The sequence below is a fragment of the Heptranchias perlo genome, unplaced genomic scaffold, assembly GCF_035084215.1.
Source record: "Heptranchias perlo isolate sHepPer1 unplaced genomic scaffold, sHepPer1.hap1 HAP1_SCAFFOLD_98, whole genome shotgun sequence".
NCBI lineage: Eukaryota > Metazoa > Chordata > Chondrichthyes > Hexanchiformes > Hexanchidae > Heptranchias > Heptranchias perlo.
Window position 1 is genome coordinate 32,510 of NW_027140025.1, and position 23,818 is coordinate 56,327.

Here is a 23,818-nt window from a genome sequence, read left to right on the forward strand (position 1 = left end):
CAGGGGCATCCTCATCACACTCACCGATATACAGGGGCATCCTCATCACACTCACCGATACACAGGGGCATCCTCATCACACTCACCGATACACAGGGGCATCCTCGCTCACACTCACCGATACACAGGGGCATCCTCGCTCACACTCACCGATACACAGGGGCATCCTCATCACACTCACCGATATACAGGGGCATCCTCGCTCACACTCACCGATATACAGGGGCATCCTCGTCACACTCACCGATATACAGGAGCATCCTCGTCACACTCACCGATATACAGGGGCATCCTCGCTCACACTCACCGATACACAGGGTCATCCTCATCACACTCACCGATACACAGGGGCATCCTCGCTCACACTCACCGATACACAGGGGCATCCTCATCACACTCACCGATACACAGGGGCATCCTCGCTCACACTCACCGATACACAGGGGCATCCTCATCACACTCACCGATACACAGGGGCATCCTCGCTCACACTCACCGATACACAGGGGCATCCTCATCACACTCACCGATACACAGGGGCATCCTCGCTCACACTCACCGATACACAGGGGCATCCTCGTCACACTCACCGATACACAGGGGCATCCTCATCACACTCACCGATACACAGGGGCATCCTCGCTCACACTCACCGATACACAGGGGCATCCTCATCACACTCACCGATATACAGGGGCATCCTCATCACACTCACCGATACACAGGGGCATCCTCATCACACTCACCGATACACAGGGGCATCCTCGCTCACACTCACCGATACACAGGGGCATCCTCGCTCACACTCACCGATATACAGGGGCATCCTCATCACACTCACCGATATACAGGGGCATCCTCGTCACACTCACCGATATACAGGGGCATCCTCGTCACACTCACCGAGACACAGGGGCATCCTCGCTCACACCGATATACAGGGGCATCCTCGCTCACACTCACCGATACACAGGGGCATCCTCGCTCACACTCACCGATATACAGGGGCATCCTCGCTCACACCGATATACAGGGGCATCCTCGCTCACACTCACCGATATACAGGGGCATCCTCGTCACACTCACCGATACACAGGGGCATCCTCGTCACACTCACCGATACACAGGGGCATCCTCGCTCACACTCACCGATACACAGGGGCATCCTCGCTTACACTCACCGATACACAGGGGCATCCTCATCACACTCACCGATATACAGGGGCACCTTTGCTCACACTCACTGATATACAGAGGCTTCCTCGCTCACATACTCACTGAAACACAGAGGCATCCTCGCTCATATCCTCACTGATCGACAGGGACACCCTCACTCACACAATCATTCACCGATACACAGGGGCATCCTCGCTCACACTCACCGATATACAGGGGCATCCTCGCTCACACCGATATACAGGGGCATCCTCGCTCACACTCACCGAGACACGGGCATCCTCGTCACACTCACCGATACACAGGGGCATCCTCGTCACACTCACCGATAACCAGGGGTATCCTCGTCACACTCACCGAGACACGGGCATCCTCGTCACACTCACCGATACACAGGGGCATCCTCGCTCACACTCACCGATACACAGGGGCATCCTCGCTCACACTCACCGATACACAGGGGCATCCTCGCTCACACTCACCGATACACAGGGGCATCCTCGCTCACACTCCGATACACAGGGGCATCCTCGCTCACACTCACCGATATACAGGGGCATCCTCGTCACACTCCGATATACAGGGGCATCCTCGTCACACTCACTGATATGCAGGGGCATCCTCGCTCACACACACTCACTGAAAAAAAGGGGCATCCTCGCTCACACTCACTCATATAAATGGACATCTCCCAGTTCAGATCGAATGAGTTCACCACATTTGGATCCCCACAAGCTACTGAGTGAATGGATTAACGCTTTCTTACCAAATCTTCAAAGAAGCCAGACATCAAATCATGCACAACAACAATTTATTGACTTGAAAATAATAATTATCATTATTTAAACATTGAGTATAGCAAAAAATAATTACATATAAACAGTTGTAGACAGGGTCACCCAGCAATTTTAATAAGTAATATGCAGATACTTAACACAATGAATAACCGATTGCAAAAGCAGCTGAGAGGATCACCGTAATTCAGCATGAGCTGGATCACTGATTATCACATTACAGTTTAAATCAGTGTCTGACACGACTGCAGATTGATGAGATTAATTTAGGATTAACTATTTAGATATCTGACAATTTAATGTCATTCGATTGCCAGTCCACGGAACACATCAGAGAATAAATTCACCTCGGGCGTTAGAGCAAAACGGGCGAGAGCGAATTGGCATCTCGTTTTCCGCTCTGCCTGATTTTATTTTCCATTGACTGTTGCTTTCACCGATGAGATGTTAAACCAGGGCCCACTCTCTGTTTCAGTGGATGGAACAGATCCGGCAACACGAACACAAGAGATGGGGAGTCCCCTGTTGTTCCGATCAACATGAATCCAATGTTGACCCGGTGTCCCACTGCAGCCCAGACTGAGCCCCACCCTGGGCCCTTCCTGTCTGGACATTGAACTAGTGTCTCACTGCAGCCCAGACTGAACCCCACCCTGGGCCCTTCCCGTCTGTACATTGACCCAGTGTCCCACTGCAGCCCAGACTGAGCCCCACCCTGGGCCCTTCCTGTCTGGACATTGAACGAGTGTCTCACTGCAGCCCAGACTGAGCCCCAACCTGGGCCCTTCCCGTCTGTACATAGACCCAGTGTCCCACTGCAGCCCAGACTGAGCCCCACCCTGGGCCCTTCCTGTCTTCACATTGACCCAGTGTCCCACTGCAGCCCAGACTGAGCCCCACCCTGGGCCCTTCCTGTCTTTACATTGACCCAGTGTCCCACTGCAGCCCAGACTGAGCCCCACCCTGGGCCCTTCCTGTCTTCACATTGACCCAGTGTCCCACTGCAGCCCAGACTGAGCCCCACCCGGGGCCCTTCCTGTCTTTACATTGACCCAGTGTCTCACTGCAGCCCAGACTGAGCCCCACCCTGGGCCCTTCCCGTCTGTACATAGACCCAGTGTCCCACTGCAGCCCAGACTGAGCCCCACCCTGGTCCCTTCCTGTCTGTACATTGACCCAGTGACCCACTGCAGCCCAGACAGAGCCCCACCCTGGGCCCTTCCTGTCTGTACATTGACCCACTGCAGCCCAGACTGAGCCCCACCCTGGTCCCTTCCTGTCTGTGCATTGACCCAGTGTCCCACTGCAGCCCAGACAGAGCCCCACCCTGGGCCCTTCCTGTCTGTACATTGACCCAGTGACCCACTGCAGCCCAGACTGAGCCCCACCCTGTGCCCTTCCTCTCTGTCCATAGACCCAGTGTCCCACTGCAGCCCAGAATGAGCCCCACCCTGGGCCCTTCCTCTCTGTACATTGACCCAGTGACCCACTGCAGCCCAGACTGAGCCCCACCCTGGGCCCTTCCTGTCTGTACATTGACCCAGTGACCCACTGCAGCCCAGACTGAGCTTCACCCTGGGCCCTTCCTGTCTGTACATTGACCCACTGCAGCCCAGACTGAGCCCCACCCTGGTCCCTTCCTGTCTGTGCATTGACCCAGTGTCCCACTGCAGCCCAGACAGAGCCCCACCCTGGGCCCTTCCTGTCTGTGCATTGACCCAGTGACCCACTGCAGCCCAGACTGAGCCCCACCCTGTGCCCTTCCTCTCTGTCCATGGACCCAGTGTCCCACTGCAGCCCAGAATGAGCCCCACCCTGGGCCCTTCCTGTCTGTACATTGACCCAGTGTCCCACTGCAGCCCAGACTGAGCCCCACCCTGGTCCCTTCCTGTCTGTACATTGACCCAGTGACCCACTGCAGCCCAGACAGAGCCCCACCCTGGGCCCTTCCTGTCTGTACATTGACCCACTGCAGCCCAGACTGAGCCCCACCCTGGTCCCTTCCTGTCTGTGCATTGACCCAGTGTCCCACTGCAGCCCAGACAGAGCCCCACCCTGGGCCCTTCCTGTCTGTACATTGACCCAGTGACCCACTGCAGCCCAGACTGAGCCCCACCCTGTGCCCTTCCTCTCTGTCCATAGACCCAGTGTCCCACTGCAGCCCAGAATGAGCCCCACCCTGGGCCCTTCCTCTCTGTACATTGACCCAGTGACCCACTGCAGCCCAGACTGAGCCCCACCCTGGGCCCTTCCTGTCTGTACATTGACCCAGTGACCCACTGCAGCCCAGACTGAGCTTCACCCTGGGCCCTTCCTGTCTGTACATTGACCCACTGCAGCCCAGACTGAGCCCCACCCTGGTCCCTTCCTGTCTGTCCATAGACCCAGTGTCCCACTGCAGCCCAGAATGAGCCCCACCCTGGGCCCTTCCTGTCTGTACATTGACCCAGTGTCCCACTGCAGCCCAGACAGAGCCCCACCCTGGGCCCTTCCTGTCTGTACATTGACCCAATGTCCCCCTGCAGCCCAGACTGAGCCCCACCCTGTGCCCTTCCTGTCTGTACATTGATCCAGTGCCCCATTGGGGACCATCCAGCCCCGGATATCCTGCAGAATCAGCGCTGGGGGACCGGGTGACTGAGTCTCGTGACCCTGTTAATGGGCCTCTGACGTCACAGTGGGAGACGGCGCTCGCTCAGCTCGAGCTGGAAATCATTAAAGGGCCGTTAGGATTTAAACCTGGAGCGCGGCCGGTTAAAGGGGAGGGACAGAGAATCGGCCAAAAATGTTCATTTCATGAGACCAGGAATGGTTATAAATTGAAACGTTCACACTGTCACACTCAGTCCGGGTCTGGTATCCTGCAGGGATTTCAGCTGATTCTTTCCTTTTGAACTGAACCGATTCCCCCCCAGCCTGAAACAGATTAAAGAGTAAACAGGAAATAAACAGATTGAACAACAGTGTAAATAACAGGGAGACTGGGGTTAATATTTCAATAATAATTAGACAAATATTACCCATAAAAGGGACTGAATCCCATTGATATTTTATTTATTACAATAAACATTAACACAAACACTCACTGGATCCACTCCAGACTCCTGCAGGACAGTATGAGGGAGCGGAGAGCGGGGACAGATCGGTCTGTGAAGGAGTTTGATCCCAGGTTCAGACCCGTCAGTGACCGGTTTGTACTGAGAGCGGAGACGAGATCCTTGGTACAAGAATCTGTGAGACCGACACCATCCAGTCTGGGGATCAGAGAGAGAAATGACAATAAATCAGCGTAAATCACAGCGTAGGTTAATTAATTTTTTTTATTCGTTCAAGGGATGTGGGCGTCGCTGGCGAGGCCAGGATTTATTGCCCATCCCTAATAACAATACTGATATTAACACTACATTATTAGTAACACTATTACTGATACTAATAATAATGTACAGTGTTTAATAGCAACACTATTAATCTTTATTGCAAGAATGAGGAAGTCTTGGTACAATTGTGCAGGGCTTTGGGGAGACCTCACCTGGAGTATTGTGTACAGTTCTGGTCTCCTCACATAAGGAAGGATATATTTGCCTTCGAGGGGGTGCATCGAAGGTTCACTAGTTTTGATACCTGAGATGAGTGGTTTGTCCTTGGAGGAGAGACTGAGTAGAATGGGCTTACTTGCTGGAGTTTCGAAGAATGAGAGGTGATCTCATTGAAACACATAAAATTCTTAGAGCGCTTGACAGGGTAGATGCCGAAAGGCTGTTGCCCCTGGCTGGAGAGTCTAGAACAAGGGGTCACAGTCTCAGGATAAGGGGTCGGCCGTTTAGGACTGAGATGAAGAAAAATATTTTCACTCAGAGGGTTGTAAATCTTTGGAATTCTTTACCCCAGAGGGCTGTGGATGCTGATTCATTGAATATATTCAAGGCTGAGATTGATCGATTTTTGGTCACTAAGGGAATCAAGTTATATGGGAATAGGGCAAAAAAGTAAAGTTGATGTCGAAGATCAGCCATGATCTTATTGAATGGTGAAGCAGGCTCGAGGGGCCGGCATGGCCGACTCCTGCTCCTATATCTTTTTTCTTACGATTACTAATAACAATGTAGTGTTTATTAATAACACTATTACTGACACTAATAATAATGTAGTGTGTATTAATAACACTTTTGCTGATACTGATCATAATGTACAGTGTTAGATATACAGTTATTATAAACACAATCTCTCACAGTCTGATACTTACTGCAATTTCAGTATTTTACAGTTTGGTGTATTAATAACACTATTACCGTTACTGATAATATTGAACAGTGTTTATTATAACATGACTGATACTGATAATGTACAATATTTATTAATAACACTAATATTGACACTAATAATGAACAGTGTGTATTAATAACACTATTACTGATACTAATAATGTACTGTTTATTAATGACACTTCCTGATACCAAAAATGTGTTTATTAATAATACTATTACTGATATTATTAAACGCTGACATTATTAGTATCAGTAATATTGATATTCATAAACACTGTACATTATTTTCAGTAATAGTGCTATTAATAAACACTGTACATTATTAGTAACACTATTACTGACACTAATAATAATGTACAGTGTTAGACTTTCAGTAATTTTAAACACAATCTCACAGTCTGGTATTTACACCAGTTCCTGCACTTTACAGTCCGGATTCCTCAGAGCCACAGCCTCCTGAATCTCCCACTTTATTATTACGCAGGGACAGATCCATCAGTGACCGGTTTGTACTGAGAACGGAGGCCAGAACCTTGTTACAAGAGTTTGTAAAGCCAACATTTTCCAACCTGGTGATTGGAAAGATTATATATCACGAATATCAGGATAAGATGCAGCCTGGGTGAGATTGTACATGTGCAGGGACAAAGATCAGGTGGTATCACATTGGGAGCCTGTTATACGGTCTGTCCAATATCCCATTCCTCTGACATCAGTAGGACCGGATATCCAGAGTGTCCGACAACGGGTGGCAAATGGGATTCAGTCTATTTTCCGTCCTCATTCACGTACAATTTCACTCCCAGCATTTATTACACTATTATTGATACTAATAATAATGTGCAGTGTCAGACATCCAGTTATTATAAACACAATCTCACACAGTCTGATACTTACCCCAGTTCCTGTATTTTACAGTCCGGGTTCCTCAGAGCCGCAGACAGTGGTTTCACTCCTGAATCTCCCAGTTTATTGCTCCCCAGTCTAAACACAAAGAGAGAGAGAGAAACATACAGGGGTGAATTTTAGCAGGGAGCCAGGAAGAGGGTGGGTCGGAATTCCTAACAGGAAACACGGAAGGGATGATTTTGACGTTAAGGACATCTTCCATGTTTTTCTGTTGGTTTCCGGCCCGTCAGGCTGGCTGTCAGTCGGAGAGGAGAGCATCCAGAGAGTGGATGGCAGAAAGTAACTTTTAGATGGGGAGGGGGGCATCGGAGGTTGTGGGAGTGAGGTTTTGAAGATCTTGGGGGGGTGGGTGCATTGGAGATCACAGGGCAGTCAGAGATCACCAATGGGTCGGAGATCACGGGGGTGTCAGAGATCGTGGGGGGGAGGGCTGACCCACTGCCTGTGCAGGTTCGCAGCTTGTTGGGCTTCTGGGAAAACACCACTGCTCCTCCAGGCCCACAAGCGGTCACGGACCTGTTGATCCAGGCATTCTCGCCTCCTCTCATATGGCCCACAGGAGATAAATTTTTTTTTTAAAACAATTAAAATGGATGCCCTCAGCCTTCTTACACGATTCCAACGATTGACCTGCCACCTGAGAGCAGATTTCATCACCCGCCCCTCGACCAGCCTCCTTTGGAGGCGAGTTGGGATCAGGTTTTACTCCTTTACCATATTTGCCTTCAAACCCGATCTCAACACACCCGTTCGTGGGGTTCAAATTAACCCCATTGAATCAAGCACTGGATCTGATTCAAATTTTGTGTCTCCAATATTACAGGTAAACAGAGGTGCAACATCAGAAAATTGATGAAACTTTGGTGATAATGTAAAACGGGAGTTATCGGATCGGCTGCCCGTTATACCCCTCTCCCGTTATACATCACCCCGCCCGTTATACCCACCTCCCGTTATAACCCCCCTCCCGTTAGATTTTCCTTTCAGATGTAAGATATTGGCCCGTAAATTGCTCAGAGCAGTGAACCAGCACTGGGCACCGTGCATTAGATTTAAAGTCACCCACTAAGTTAGTGCATTCTTTTGTCAGTAACTTTCTTGAACTGTGAGATTAAATAACATCAGAATTCTTTGCCGAGCTGTGCGGGTGTAAAAGGATCTCTCAAAACCATCAATCAACTGGACAGACTAAAATCCAGGAAGTGCCCAATAATATATTACAAAATGACGGAGACAGTGAAATAAAGAGAGGATAATATTAAAAGACGGGGATAAAAGACACAGAAGGAAAAAAAAAATTAATTGACCTCTAGGTCAGAGACAAGCCCAGTCATGAATAAGTATTTGTTGACAAAGATCCACTCTCATTCTCCCCCGGAGAATTTTACCCTGGTCCTGTTGTTAGTTTGTAAAGTTTTTATGACTCTGCCCCTCTTTGGTTAAACTGGAAGGTGCTTTTCTTTTCAACTACTCAAAAAACATTTGCAGAAACAAACAAGCAGTTACCTTAACACCTGGCATTTGTGCAGTACGGGTCCCAGCCGCTGGAGTCCTTCACACTGAATGGTGCAGTACTGTAGATCGAGGTGTTTTATTTCATCACAGAGTCCAATGACATGAGACAGCACCGCACAGTCAATCGGGGTCAGTCGCAATCCACTAAATGTAAATATTTCCACAGATCCCACTGTGACCCGAGCCAGTGTTTGATTCTGAGACTCAAACAGGTAGTGGAATGTGTTCAGGAGGTCCCTTTTACCAGTTTCACTCTCTGTCTTTCCAATCGCTCCTTCAACCTTCTCCTTCACCCAGTCAATCACTCCGCAGATTGTTTGATGACAAAATGGACCGAGAAACTCCTCCAGGGGCCGAGCTGACCGTGAGGATGAGAGACCAACAACAAAACGGAGAAATATCTCAAATCTCCCATCTTCCTTGCTGTGGGCTTCACTGAGGAGTTTCCCGATGTCCCCAGGATCTGGAGTCAGGAATTGTGCGAGTGCGGCTACAAACTCTTGGATGGTGAGGTGCGGGAATGTGTAAACCACACTCTGGGCAGAATCATCTCTCTCCAAAAGTTCCATCATGAACCCAGACAGGAACTGGGAAGGTTGCAGATTGTACTTGATCAAATCTCCATTTCTAAACACAATCTTCTTCTCAGAGACTCCAGTGAAGGCCATCTCACCGATCTTCAGTAACACATCACGGGGGGATTCAATCTCTCGGCCATGGTTTTTCAGAATGTTGTAAATATAGTAGGAGTATAGTTGGGTGATGGTCCTGGGAAATCCATGCTGTTTCCTGTCTCTCTGTGTGAAGAAGGGACCCAGTGACAGACCTAGGATACAGCAGTAGGAAGGGTTGCAACACATGGTGTACAGGATCTCGTTCTCCTCCACATGTTTGAAAACAGCTGCTGCCACCGCCTGATCTTCAAAAAACTTGTTGAAATATTCCTTCCGTTCTTCACCAACAAATCCCAGGATTTCAGCCCAGACACTGATCTCAGCCTTTTCCAATAAACGTAATGCAGTGGGGCGGCTGGTCACTAGCACTGAACACCCCGGGAGCAGCTTGTGCTGTATTAAACTGTACACAATGTCAGACACTTCACACTGGTCTTCAGGATCTGTGCACATGTACTGAGGTTCTGTATTTCTCCGATTATCAGCAAAATCGATACTGTCCTTGAATTCATCTAAACCATCGAATATAAACAGTAATCCCTCTGGGTTCTTCCAGAGCTCTCCCAGAATATTCCTCAAGTAAGGATACAGATCCAGTATCAGATTCCTCAGGTTTATTCTACAGTTAATAGCGTTCAAATCCCGGAATTTAAAACTGAAAACAAATTGAAAGTGTGGGTATATTTTCCCAGTGGCCCAGTCATAAACAATCTTTTGTACCATTGTTGTTTTTCCAATCCCCGCGACTCCACTCACTGCTGCTGAACTCCCAGATTTGGATTCTCTCTGGGATAAACTGCTCTGGAACAATTGATCAGTTCGGATTTTTTCCAGTTCTCTCCGGAGATGTTTTTCTCTCCACTCTTCATTGTCTCGGCCTCTTGCCAGCAGTTCATGTTCTACAAGTGTCCGATCTCGAACAGTAGAAATGACCGTTAGCTCAGTGTATAGACTGACCAGCTGGAAAATCTTAACCTTCTCCTTTATTAGGATCGTGTTCACTCTCAGTGTTTCAGTTTGGACCCGGAGTGTTTCCTTGTGTTTCTGTTGAACATCTTCAATTAGAACAGACAGAAAGTGGTTCTCAATGTTAGTTGCATTGATATAAAAACAAATTCTCAATATCACTTTACTATTCAGTAAAATGTTCCGAGATTTAATTCACAGCTTCAATAGAGGTGTGAGCTGAGAAAAGTTTCAAATCTTCACTTGATTCTAATATTTAGTGAACATGGAGATTTCTATGAAGGTGATATTTTCTCTCTGATGATTAATACTATCAGCCCTGCCCTGTACTATCGACGTCTCATTATAATTCCACACATTATCCTGGTTATGTGACAGTGCAAGTTCTCGTGGATCAATCTATGAAATTGTCAGTGGTGCTGACCTTCTGCGGAAATGAGTATCAGCGGGAGAGGGACAGACTGTGAATGGACAGAAGTTCCACTGTTATTGTATCAGACCTCGGGTAGGTTATCTGGGATATTGTGGGCATTGGGAGAGGGACAGACTGTGAATGGACAGAAGTTCCACTGTTATTGTATCAGACCTCAGGCAGGTTATCTGGGATATTGTGGGCACTGGGAGAGAGACAGACTGTGAATGGACAGGAGTTAAATTCTTATTGTTTCAGGACTCGGGTATGTTATCTGGGATATTACCGACACTTCTATAGTCACCTGATCACAGGTAAAGATTACTGCCATTCTGAAGGTACAGAGGGGAATCAGAAAGATGATTTAAGGTATTGGAGTTTCGGTTGAGGGAATGGTGAGAGGGTTTGATATATTTTGTTTGGGCAAGAAACTTCGGTATTGAAATGTTTGTGGAATTCCAAAATTAGTAAGGATACAGAACATAAGAACAAAAGAAATAGGAGCAGGAGTAGACGACACGGCCCCTCAAGCCTGCTCCGCCATTCAATAAGATGATGGCTGATCTCCTCAAATCCATTTGCCCTACTCTCCACTGATTCCCTTCATGTCCAAAAACCTATCGATCTGTCTTGAATATAATCATCAGAAAAAGGAAACAGGCTCACAATCAACAAAATAAGAAATAACAGAGAAAATTTAAAGTCAGAAATACGAAGGGAAATCAGTGTATCAGGATCCTGCCAGGTGTGTATGGGGATTCACAGTGTATCGGGATCCTGCCAGGTGTGTATGGGGATTCAGAGTGCATCGGGATCCTGCCAGGTGTGTATGGGGATTCAGAGTGCATCGGGATCCTGCCAGGTGTGTATGGGGATTCACAGTGTATCAGGATCCTGCCAGGTGCGTATGGGGATTCAGGGTGTATCAGGATCCTGCCAGGTGTGTATGGGGATTCAGAGTGTATCAGGATCCTGCCAGGTGTGTATGGGGATTCAGGGTGTATCAGGATCCTGCCAGGTGTATGTGGGGATTCACAGTGTATCAGGATCCTGCCAGGTGTGTATGGGGATTCACAGTGTATCAGGATCCTGCCAGGTGTGTATGGAGATTCAGGGTGTATCAGGATCCTGCCAGGTGTATATGGGGATTCACAGTGTATCAGGATCCTGCCAGGTGTGTATGGGGATTCAGGGTGTATCAGGATCCTGCCAGGTGTATATGGGGATTCACAGTGTATCAGGATCCTGCCAGGTGTGTATGGGGATTCACAGTGTATCAGGATCCTGCCAGGTGTGCATGGGGATTCAGAGTGTATCAGGATCCTGACAGGTGTGAACGCTTTTTCACAACTGTTAGCAATCAGCAACTGGATTAGCTGGAGTAATAAAACATCTGCAAATTTACAAATAATTGGGAACAGCGAATAGTAACGGATCACGCAGACGATTTGAAGATTGACAAATCAAAATCAAACTTTATTCTGTTCCCTCCACCCTTTCACTTTGATTCCCAGATTCTGACAATCTCTAAAAAGACTACAAACATTTTGATTCTCAGAAGTGAAATAAACGGTTTGAAATCCCCATTTCATCACTTACCTTTCACGTGACTGGGTATTTCAGATAAACCTCGTCCGATGTTCATATAATCAAATGGATCAGGACCTGTTTAAATCAATGAGCTTTCATGAAATCAGATCTGTGTAATAATAGTAAATTCTGCAGTGTTTCAATCTGAAATTGAATTCAATGTATGATTTTACCGTACCAAGTTCCTGAATCTCTTTCAGTATTTTGTCCAACTTTGGTACCACATGGTGCATTTTCACAAAGGATTCCCACATCACCCTTCGGGCCCGAGAGCCTTTCTCCATCACCAGATTTAGGAGAAGTTTGGAACTGTCCACCCTGTTTCCCTTCTCCACGAGCTCAGTGACTTTCTGTAAAGAATAATAATGAATATATTGAGGAGTGGAGTGAGAGACAAAGACTGTGAATTGAAGGAAAGCAGCTGCTCCGTGATGGGATCTCCCAGTTTATATTGAGGAGTGGAGTGAAAGACAAAGACTGAGAATGAGAAGGAAAGGAGCTGCTCAGTGATGGGATCTCCCAGTTTATATTGAGGAGTGGAGTGAAAGACAAAGACTGAGAATGAGAAGGAAAGGAGCTGCTCAGTGATGGGATCTCCCAGTTTATATTGAGCACAGAAAGTAATCACTGGACCGGGTACTGATCCATTCTGCACATGGGCAAAATATTCTGTTAACATCTTGATTCATCAACAACAACATAGCACCTTTAATATAGAAAAATGTCCCACAGCGATTCACAGGAACGGAATCAGACAATGGGCCTGAGACAAAGGAGGGCATATTATTAGGGATGACCAAAAGCTGGATAAAGAATCAAATTTTAAGGAGAAGACGGAGATAGAGAGGCGGAAGGTTTTAGAGAGTGAATTCCAGAGCCCGGGTCCAAAAACTACAGAATGCTAAGCCACCGGTGGTAGGACGATGGGGAGAGGCACAAGATGCCAGAATCAGAGCAATAGAGAATTCTAGTGAAGACCATGAAGTGATTTAAACAGGAGGATGGGAATTAAAAATTGAAGTCATTCGAGAACTGTGAGGCAATAGGTGAACGAGCACAGGTGTGAGAGGTGAGCGGGACGGGGGAGGGACAGGTTACAGGCAGCAGCGTTTTGGATGTGTTGAAGTTTACAGAAGGCGGAGGATGGGAAGCCGGCCAGGAGAGCATCGGAATAGTTGAGGCCGGAGGAAATTTCCTCCAATTAAATATTGGGAAGACCAAAACCATCCCTTTGTCACTTCCAGGCTCCACTATTCCAATGGTCTCCTGGCCGGCCTCCCACATTCCAGCCTCCGTAAACTTGAGCTCATCCAAAACTCTGCTTCTCATGGCCTAACTTGCACCAAGTCCCATTTACACATCACCCCTGTGCTTGCTGACCTACACTGGCTCATGGTCCGGAAACTGATCAATTTTAAAATTCCTATCCATGTGCTCAAATCCTACCATGGCCTCCCCCCTCCCTATCTCTGTAACCCCCTCCAGCCCGACAATCCCCTTAGATCTCTGCACTCCTCCAATTCTGGCCTCTTGCGCATCCCTGATTGTCTTCACTCCACAATTGGTGGCCGTGCCTTCAACTGCCTAGGCCCTAAGTCTGGAATTCCCTCCCGAAACCTCTCCAACTCTCTACCTCTCTCTCCTTTCCTTTCAGACGCTCCTCAAAACTGCCTCTTTGACCAAGCTTCTGATCACCTCTCCTAATATCTCTTCATGTGGCTCGTTTTTTTTGGTCATCGCTCCTGTGAAGCGCATTGGGACGTTTTACTGTATTAAAGGCACTGTATAAACGCATGTTGCTGTTGTCATTACCCTGTCCTCTCTCTGTGCAGATACTGACGGATCAGTTGGGTATTATCATCTCTTCCTATCATTGGTGCAGATTCAGGATATTTGTAGTTTTATCCATTTCTTCCCAATTTGGCCTGTTTCTGTCCTGAAACATTCTATGATTCTAAGATGTGATATTCTGTCAGCTCTGTTCTGTGATGTTTAAATAATCCAAACTCATTCTGTGTCCCTCCCACTTACCCGATGTTCCTGTCCACTGAAATGCCTCTCGTATGTTAACAACGAGCTGACTCCGTCCACCCCTCCTTCAATCGCCTGTTCGAGTCTGTCCCGGTAGAATTTCGTCAACTGGAACAGCTGGTAATCGTCGCACTTTGTCAGGAACTCAGTGATTGCAGTGTTCGGATCTGTGAACAAAAATGGAGAAAACTAAACACATTATCGACTTTCTATCCGGGCGGCTACATTTCCTCTCACACCAAACGGCTGAAGCCTCCTGTGAGCCACATTATCAAACACCTTCTGAAAACCCATATACACCGCATGTGCTACATCCCATTGATCTTTCTAGTCACCTCTCAACAAAGCTGTATCAGATTTGTCAAATATATTTGTCTACAGCTAATCGGTTCCAGCCTCCCCGATCGCCCTCTGTATCTCTAAATGTTCACTAATTCGACCTGGAATTACAGATTCAAGGAGTTTGCCCACTACTGACTAAGACTAATGGTCTCTATTTACCTGGTATATCTTATCTCCCTCTTGAACAGAGACATTAGCAAAGCGAACACTGCTATTCAAGGGAGGGACGGAGGGAGGAAACAGGGAACTGTGGGCCAGTCAGCCTGACATCAGTCATAGAATCATAGAATGGTTACAGCACGGAAAGAGGCCATTCGGCCCATCGAGTCCGCACCAGCTCTATGCAAGAGCAATCCAGCTAGTCCCACTCCCCCACCCTATCCACGTAGCCCTACAATTTTTTTCCTTTCCAGTACTTATCCAGTTCCCTTTTGAAGGCCATGATTGAATCTGCCTCCATCACACCCTCTGGCAGTGCATTCCAGATCCTAACCACTCGCTGTGTGAAGAAGTTTTTCCTCATGTCACCTTTGGTTCTTTTGCCAATCACCTTAAATCTACATCCTCTGATTCTTGACCCTTCTGTCAATGGGAACAGTTTCTCTCTATCCACTGTCTGGACCCTTCATGATTTTTAATACTTCTATCAAATCTCCTCTCAAACTTCTCTGCTCTATGGAGACCAATCCCAGCTTCTCCAGTCTATCCATGTAACCGAAGTCCCTCATCCCTGGAACCATTCCAGTAAATATCTTCTGCACCCTCCTTCCTAAAGTGCGGCGCCCAGAACTTGACAAAATGCTCCAGTTGTAACCAAACCAGTGTTTTATAAAGGTTCATCATAACTTTGTTGCTTTTATACTCTATGCCTCTATTTATAAAGCCCAGGACCCTGTATGCTTTTTAACCACTTTCTCAACCTGCCCTACTACCTTCAATGATTTGTGCACATATACCCCCAGATCTCTCTGTTCCTGCACCATTTTTAGAATTATACCATTTAGTTATTATTGCCTCTCCTCGTTCTTCCTACCAAAATGCATCACTTCGCACTTCTCTGCGTTAAACTTCATCTGTCATGACTCCACCCATTCGACCAGCCTGTCCATGTCCTCTTGAAGTCTATCACAATCCTCCTCACTGTTCACAACACTTCCAAGTTTTGTGTCATCTGCAAATTTTGAATTCTGTCGTCGAGAAAATGCTGGAATCTATTAATAAGGACATTGCAACGGGACACTTAGAAAATCATAATATGATTAGGCAGAGTCAACGTAGATTTGTGAAAGGGAAATCGTGTTTGACCAATTTATTAAGAGTTTTTTGAGGATGCAACTAGCAGGGTAGATAAAGGGGAACCAGTGGATGTTGTATATTTGGATTTCCAGAAGGTATTCATAGAGTCATAGAGTCATACAGCACGGATAGAGGCCCTTCGGCCTATCGTGTCCGCGCCGGCCATCAATCCCATATTCCAGCATTTGATCCGTAGCCTTGTATGCTATGGCATTTCAAGTGCTCATCCAAATGCTTCTTGAATGTTCTGAGGGTTCCTGCCTCCACAACCCTCTCAGGCAGTGAGTTCCAGACTCCAACCACCCTCTGGGTGAAAAAGTTATTTCTCAAATCCCCTCTAAACCTCCCTCCTTTTACCTTGAATCTATGCCCCCTTGTTATAGAACCCTCAACGAAGGGAAAAAGCTCCTTAGTATCCATCCTATCTATGCCCCTCATAATTTTGTACACCTCAATCATGTCCCCCCTCAGCCTCCTCTGCTCCAAGGAAAACAAACCCAATCTTCCCAGTCTCTCTTCATAGCTGAAGCGCTCCAGCCCTGGTAACATCCTGGTGAATCTCCTCTGCACCCTCTCCAAAGCGATCACATCCTTCCTGTAGTGTGGCGACCAGAACTGCACACAGTACTCCAGCTGTGGCCTAACCAGTGTTTTATACAGCTCCATCATAACCTCCTTGCTCTTATATTCTATGCCTCGGCTAATAAAGGCAAGTATCCCATATGCCTTCTTTACCACCTTATCTACCTGTTCCGCCGCCTTCAGGGATCTGTGAACTTGCACACCAAGATCCCTCTGACCCTCTGTCTTGCATAGGGTCTTCCCATTCATTGTGTATTCCCTTGCCTTGTTAGTCCCTCCAAAGTGCATCACCTCGCACTTTTCCGGGTTAAATTCCATTTGCCACTGTTCCGCCCATCTGACCAACCCATCTATATCGTCCTGCAGACAGAGGCTATCCTCCTCGCTATTTACCACCCTACCAATTTTTGTATCATCAGCGAACTTACTGATCATACCTTTTACATTCGATAAGGTTGTTATACAAGATAAGGGCTCATGGGGTTGTGGGGGAGGAATATATTGACATGGATAGAGGATTGGTTAATGGACAGAAAACAGACAGTAGAAATAAGCGGATCATTTTCAGGTTGGCAGGCTGTAACTAGTGGGGTGCCACAACGATCAGTGCTTAGGCCTCAACTATTTACAATCTATATTAATGGCTTAGATGAGTCTAATGTATCCAAGTTTGCTGACAATACAAAGCTAGGTGGAAAGTATGCAGTGAGGAGGACACAAAGAGGCTGCAAAGGGATTTAGACAGGTTAATTGAGTGGGTGAGAAGGTGGCAGATGAAGTATAAAGTGAGGAAATATGAGGTTATTCACTTTGGGAGGAACAATAGAAAAACAGAATAATTGTAAATGGTGAGAAACTATTAAATGTTGGTGTTCAGAGGGATTTGGGTTGATTGCACATGAAACAGAACGTTAATTGGCAGGCACAGCAAGCAATTAGGAAGGGAAATGTTACGCTGGTCTTTATTGCAGAGGGGTTGGAGTACAAAAGTAAGGAAGTCTTGCTGCAATTGCACAGGGCTTGGTGAGGCCACACCTGTGCACAGGTTTTGGACTCTATCGAAGAGAAGAGAGATTGAGGAGAATGGGCCTATTCACAGTGCATCAGGATCCTCCCAGGTGTGTATGGGGATTCACAGTGTATCAGGAGTTCAGAAGAATGAGAGGTGATCTCATTGAAACATAAGATTCTGAGAGGGCTTGACAGGGTAGATGCTATGAGGCTGTTTCCCTGATTGGAGTGCCTAGAACTAGGAGGCATGGTCTCAGGATAAGGGGTCGGCCATTTAGGTCTGACATGAGGAGACATTTCTTCATTCAGAGGGCTGTAGATGCTGAGTCATTGAGTATATTCAAGGCTGAGATCGATAAGACTTTTGGACTCGAAGGGAGTCAAAGAATATGGGGATAGGGCGGGAAAATGGAGTTGATGTTGAAGATCAGCCCTGATTTTATTGAATGGCAGAGCAGGCTCGAGGGACCTACTGCCGCCCCTATTCCTTATGTTCTTATTATTTTGGCACTTTCTAATCCATCAGCAAAATGTTTATATCCAAAGTTGCCTCCCTGACTTCCATTAACCGCATTAGTTGTGGGTCCAATGGCTTATCAACTTTGACGATTTTTGTCAGATCCAAATCCTTCTCTAGTTATCTCTAACTCTGGTCCCACATCCTCCTCCAGTGCACCGAGATTCGCATGACCATCAGCGTTAGAATCTTCATTAATCTCCCCTCAAAATATTATAACCAGGAAGATTTTGCCCTGAATCCCATGTAAACCTAAACCATATGGTCTCATAGCTCCTGGACCATATGTCTTATGCTTCGGACTTTCGAAATGTGTTTGGAATTATTACTTGAACATTCACAGACACAACACTTAATCGTAACTCTGATTTTTTTGGAATTTTAACCATAATTCTTTTTTTTTTCTCGACATCAATAACTTTACATCTCACTACTTCAAAAACTGCTTCCTTTTTTCCCCAACAAATTTTCACTATTTCATAAATCTTCTTTCCTACTCCAACAGATTTATTAATTCCACTCTCGAGCCTCAGAACTGGTCATTCCCCACCCTCCAGTCATGAGCTGAAACCCTCCCACTGCTCCATTCACTCACATTCTCAGTACTGCCCCACGCCATCACCCTCACTCTCAGTACTGACCCTCTCCATCACCCTCACTCTCAGTACTGACCCTCTCCATCACCCTCACTCTCCGTACTGACCCTCTCCATCACCCTCACTCTCAGTACTGACCCTCTCCATCGCCCTCACTCTCAGTACTGACCCTCTCCATCGCCCTCACTCACAGTACTGACCCGCTCCATCACCCTCACTCTCAGTCCTGACCCTCTCCATCACCCTCACTCTCAGTACTGACCTGCTCCATCACCCTCACTCTCAGTACTGACCCTCTCCATCACCCTCACACTCAGTACTGACCTGCTCCATCACCCTCACTCTCGGTACTGACCCTCTCCATCACCCTCACTCTCAGTACTGACCTGCTCCATCACCCTCACTCTCAGTACTGACCTGCTCCATCACCCTCACTCTCAGTACTGACCTGCTCCATCACCCTCACTCTCAGTACTGACCTGCTCCATCACCCTCACTCTCGGTACTGACCCTCTCCATCACCCTCACTCTCAGTACTGACCTGCTCCATCACCCTCACTCTCAGTACTGACCCTCTCCATCACCCTCACTCTCGGTACTGACCCTCTCCATCACCCTCACTCTCAGTACTGACCCTCTCCATCACCCTCACTCTCAGTACTGACCCTCTCCATCACCCTCACTCTCAGTACTGACCGTCTCCATCACCCTCACTCTCAGTACTGACCCGCTCCATCGCCCTCACTCACAGTACTGACCCGCTCCATCGCCCTCACTCTCAGTACTGACCCTCTCCATCACCCTCAATCTCAGTACTGACCCTCTCCATCACCCTCAATCTCAGTACTGACACGCTCCATCAACCTCACTCTCAGTACTGACACGCTCCATCACCCTCACTCTCAGTACTGATCCGCTCCATCACCCTCACTCTCAGTACTGACCCTCTCCATCACCCTCAATCTCAGTACTGACCCTCTCCATCACCCTCAATCTCAGTACTGACACGCTCCATCACCCTCACTCTCAGTACTGACCCGCTCCATCACCCTCACTCTCAGTACTGATCCGCTCCATCACCCTCACTCTCAGTACTGATCCGCTCCATCACCCTCACTCTCGGTACTGACCCTCTCCATCACCCTCACTCTCGGTACTGATCCGCTCCATCACCCTCACTCTCAGTACTGACCCGCTCCATCACCCTCACTCTCAGTACTGACCCGCTCCATCACCCTCACTCTCAGTACTGACCTGCTCCATCACCCTCACTCTCGGTACTGACCCTCTCCATCACCCTCACTCTCGGTACTGACCCTCTCCATCACCCTCACTCTCAGTACTGACCTGCTCCATCACCCTCACTCTCAGTACTGACCTGCTCCATCACCCTCACTCTCGGTACTGACCCTCTCCATCACCCTCACTCTCAGTACTGACCTGCTCCATCACCCTCACTCTCAGTACTGACCCTCTCCATCACCCTCACTCTCGGTACTGACCCTCTCCATCACCCTCACTCTCAGTACTGACCCTCTCCATCACCCTCACTCTCAGTACTGACCCTCTCCATCACCCTCACTCTCAGTACTGACCCTCTCCATCACCCTCACTCTCAGTACTGACCCTCTCCATCACCCTCACTCTCAGTACTGACCCGCTCCATCGCCCTCACTCACAGTACTGACCCGCTCCATCGCCCTCACTCTCAGTACTGACCCTCTCCATCACCCTCAATCTCAGTACTGACCCTCTCCATCACCCTCAATCTCAGTACTGACACGCTCCATCACCCTCACTCTCAGTACTGACACGCTCCATCACCCTCACTCTCAGTACTGATCCGCTCCATCACCCTCACTCTCAGTACTGACCCTCTCCATCACCCTCAATCTCAGTACTGACCCTCTCCATCACCCTCAATCTCAGTACTGACACGCTCCATCACCCTCACTCTCAGTACTGACCCGCTCCATCACCCTCACTCTCAGTACTGATCCGCTCCATCACCCTCACTCTCAGTACTGATCCGCTCCATCACCCTCACTCTCGGTACTGACCCTCTCCATCACCCTCACTCTCAGTACTGATCCGCTCCATCACCCTCACTCTCAGTACTGACCCGCTCCATCACCCTCACTCTCAGTACTGACTCTCTCCATCACCCTCACACTCAGTACTGACCTGCTCCATCACCCTCACTCTCGGTACTGACCCTCTCCATCACCCTCACTCTCAGTACTGACCTGCTCCATCACCCTCACTCTCAGTACTGACCTGCTCCATCACCCTCACTCTCGGTACTGACCCTCTCCATCACCCTCACTCTCAGTACTGACCTGCTCCATCACCCTCACTCTCAGTACTGACCCGCTCCATCACCCTCACTCTCGGTACTGCCCCCCTCCATCACCCTCACTCTCAGTACTGACCCTCTCCATCACCCTCACTCTCGGTACTGACCCTCTCCATCACCCTCACTCTCGGTACTGACCTGCTCCATCACCCTCACTCTCAGTACTGACCCTCTCCATCACCCTCACTCTCGGTACTGCCCCCCTCCATCACCCTCACTCTCAGTACTGACCCTCTTCATCACCCTCACTCTCAGTACTGACCCTCTCCATCACCCTCACTCTCAGTACTGACCCTCTCCATCACCCTCACTCTCAGTACTGACCCTCTCCATCACCCTCACTCTCGGTACTGCCCCCCTCCATCACCCTCACTCTCAGTACTGACCCTCTCCATCACACTCACTCTCAGTACTGACCTGCTCCATCATCCTCACTCTCAGTACTGACCCTCTCCATCACCCTCACTCTCAGTACTGACCCTCTCCATCACCCTCACTCTCAGTACTGACCCTCTCCATCACCCTCACTCTCAATACTGACCCTCTCCATCACCCTCACTCTCAGTACTGACCCTCTCCATCACCCTCACTCTCAGTACTGACCTGCTCCATCATCCTCACTCTCAGTACTGACCCTCTCCATCGCCCTCACTCTCAGTACTGACCCGCTCCATCACCCTCACTCTCAGTACTGACCCTCTCCATCACCCTCACTCTCAGTACTGACCCTCTCCATCACCCTCACTCTCGGTACTGCCCCCCTCCATCACCCTCACTCTCAGTACTGACCTCCCCGTTCTGCAACACCCACCTGCCGGTATCTCCAAACACGTGGTGCGCGGCCTTGGATCCGGCCATGTGGAGAACGGCCCCCTGGCCCGGACACAATCCTCACCGCCGCCGCCCTTCCTCACCGCCGGTTTCTGCACCTCCACCATGGCCTGGAACCGCTCGACCACGTCCCGGAACCGCCGCTGCTCCGCGTCCGTGAACCAATCCTCCGCGTCCGACAACCAATCCTCCGCTTCCGACAACCAATCCTCACCGTCGCCCATCTTGAGCTGGAAGCGCCGCTTATCCTCGGCCTGGGCCCGCTCCGCTTCTCGGAACCACTCCTCCGCGACCCGCACCCACCTCTCCGCGGCCTGGGCCCGCTCCATGTCCTGGGCCCGCTCCACCTTCTGCAACCAGTCCTCGATGGCCTCGAACCACTCCTCACCGCGGTTCCTGGACACCGCATAGCCGTCCTCGAGAAGATCATCCATCATTTCGTCTGAATTCTTATCCTCCAAGACCTGGTACCGCTGCTCCATGGACTGGACCCGCCGCAGCTCCACAGTCTGGAACCGCTCCTCACCGCCCCGCCTCAGCGCCTCCTTCCGCTCCTCCACCATGGCCCGGAACCGCCGCTCCACGGCCTGGACCCGCTCCTCCTCCACGTACCAGAACCACTCCTCCGATCTCCGCTCCTCCGCCTCCAGGGCCCGCTCCGCTTCTCGGAGCCACTCCTCCGCGACCCGCAACCACTTCTCCGCGGCCTGGGCCCGCTCCATGTCCTGGGCCCGCTCCGCGACCCGAGACCACACCTCCACGGTCTGGAACCAGTCCTCACCGCCGCCGTAGATCACCGCCGTCTTCTGCACCCCCACCATGGCCCGGAACCGCCGCTCCAAGTCCTGCAACTGCCGCTCAATCGCGGCCCGGAACCGCCGCTCCTTGGCGGCCTGGAACCGCCGCTCCAAGGCCTGGATCCGATCCGCCGCCGCCTCCTCCTGCTGGAATGGCCACTCCCAGCAATGGATCCAATCCGGCTTCTCTCCCTCGTCCTCATCCTCAGACAGCCGCTCCAAGGCCCGCATCCGATCCGCCGCCGCTTCGACTCCCCGCCCGACTCTCTCAAAATGGCCGCCAGCGATCGCACGGAGCAAACTCCGCCTGCGCCCAACACAGCCCCGCCCCGTCCGTCCGTCCGTCACCGTCACCTCTGACAACCGCACCGTGAGTGACAGTCCCCGCCCCGCCCCGTCCGTCACCGTCACCGTCACCCCTGACAACCGCACCGTGAGTGACAGTCCCCGCCCCGCCCCGCCCCGTCCGTCCGTCACCGTCACCCCTGACAACCGCACCGTGAGTGACACGCCCCGCCCCGTCCGTCCGTCACCGTCACCCCTGACAACCGCACCGTGAGTGACAGTCCCCGCCCCGCCCCGTCCGTCCGTCACCGTCACCCCTGACAACCGCACCGTGAGTGACAGTCCCCGCCCCGTCCGTCCGTCACCGTCACCCCTGACAACCGCACCGTGAGTGACAGTCCCCGCCCCGCCCCGTCCGTCCGTCACCGTCACCCCTGACAACCGCACCGTGAGTGACACGCCCCGCCCCGTCCGTCACCGTCACCCCTGACAACCGCACCGTGAGTGACACGCCCCGCCCCGTCCGTCACCGTCACCCCTGACAACCGCACCGTGAGTGACAGTCCCCGCCCCGCCCGTCCGTCACCGTCACCCCTGACAACCGCACCGTGAGTGACAGTCCCCGCCCCGCCCCGTCCGTCCGTCACCGTCACCCCTGACAACCGCACCGTGAGTGACACGCCCCGCCCCGTCCGTCCGTCACCGTCACCCCTGACAACCGCACCGTGAGTGACAGTCCCCGCCCCGCCCGTCCGTCACCGTCACCCCTGACAACCGCACCGTGAGTGACAGTCCCCGCCCCGCCCCGTCCGTCCGTCACCGTCACCCCTGACAACCGCACCGTGAGTGACAGTACCCCGCCCCGCCCGTCAC

The 23,818-nt window shown here is 49.9% G+C and overlaps 1 protein-coding gene across 1 annotated transcript; it reads right to left on the reverse strand.

Annotated features, from left to right (window-relative positions):
• Window positions 1-1,970: 1,970 nt before the first annotated feature.
• LOC137320118 (NACHT, LRR and PYD domains-containing protein 3-like) lies at window positions 1,971-22,969 on the reverse strand. The gene is made up of 8 exons (XM_067981883.1): window positions 21,844-22,969; window positions 14,333-14,499; window positions 12,480-12,651; window positions 12,311-12,376; window positions 8,651-10,388; window positions 7,133-7,219; window positions 5,057-5,224; window positions 1,971-4,886 (listed from the first exon to the last, which is right to left on the reverse strand). Exons 1-8 carry the CDS (start codon window positions 22,889-22,891, stop codon window positions 4,799-4,801), a joined length of 3,534 nt encoding a protein of 1,177 aa, XP_067837984.1. The 5' UTR covers window positions 22,892-22,969; the 3' UTR covers window positions 1,971-4,798.
• Window positions 22,970-23,818: the final 849 nt, after the last annotated feature.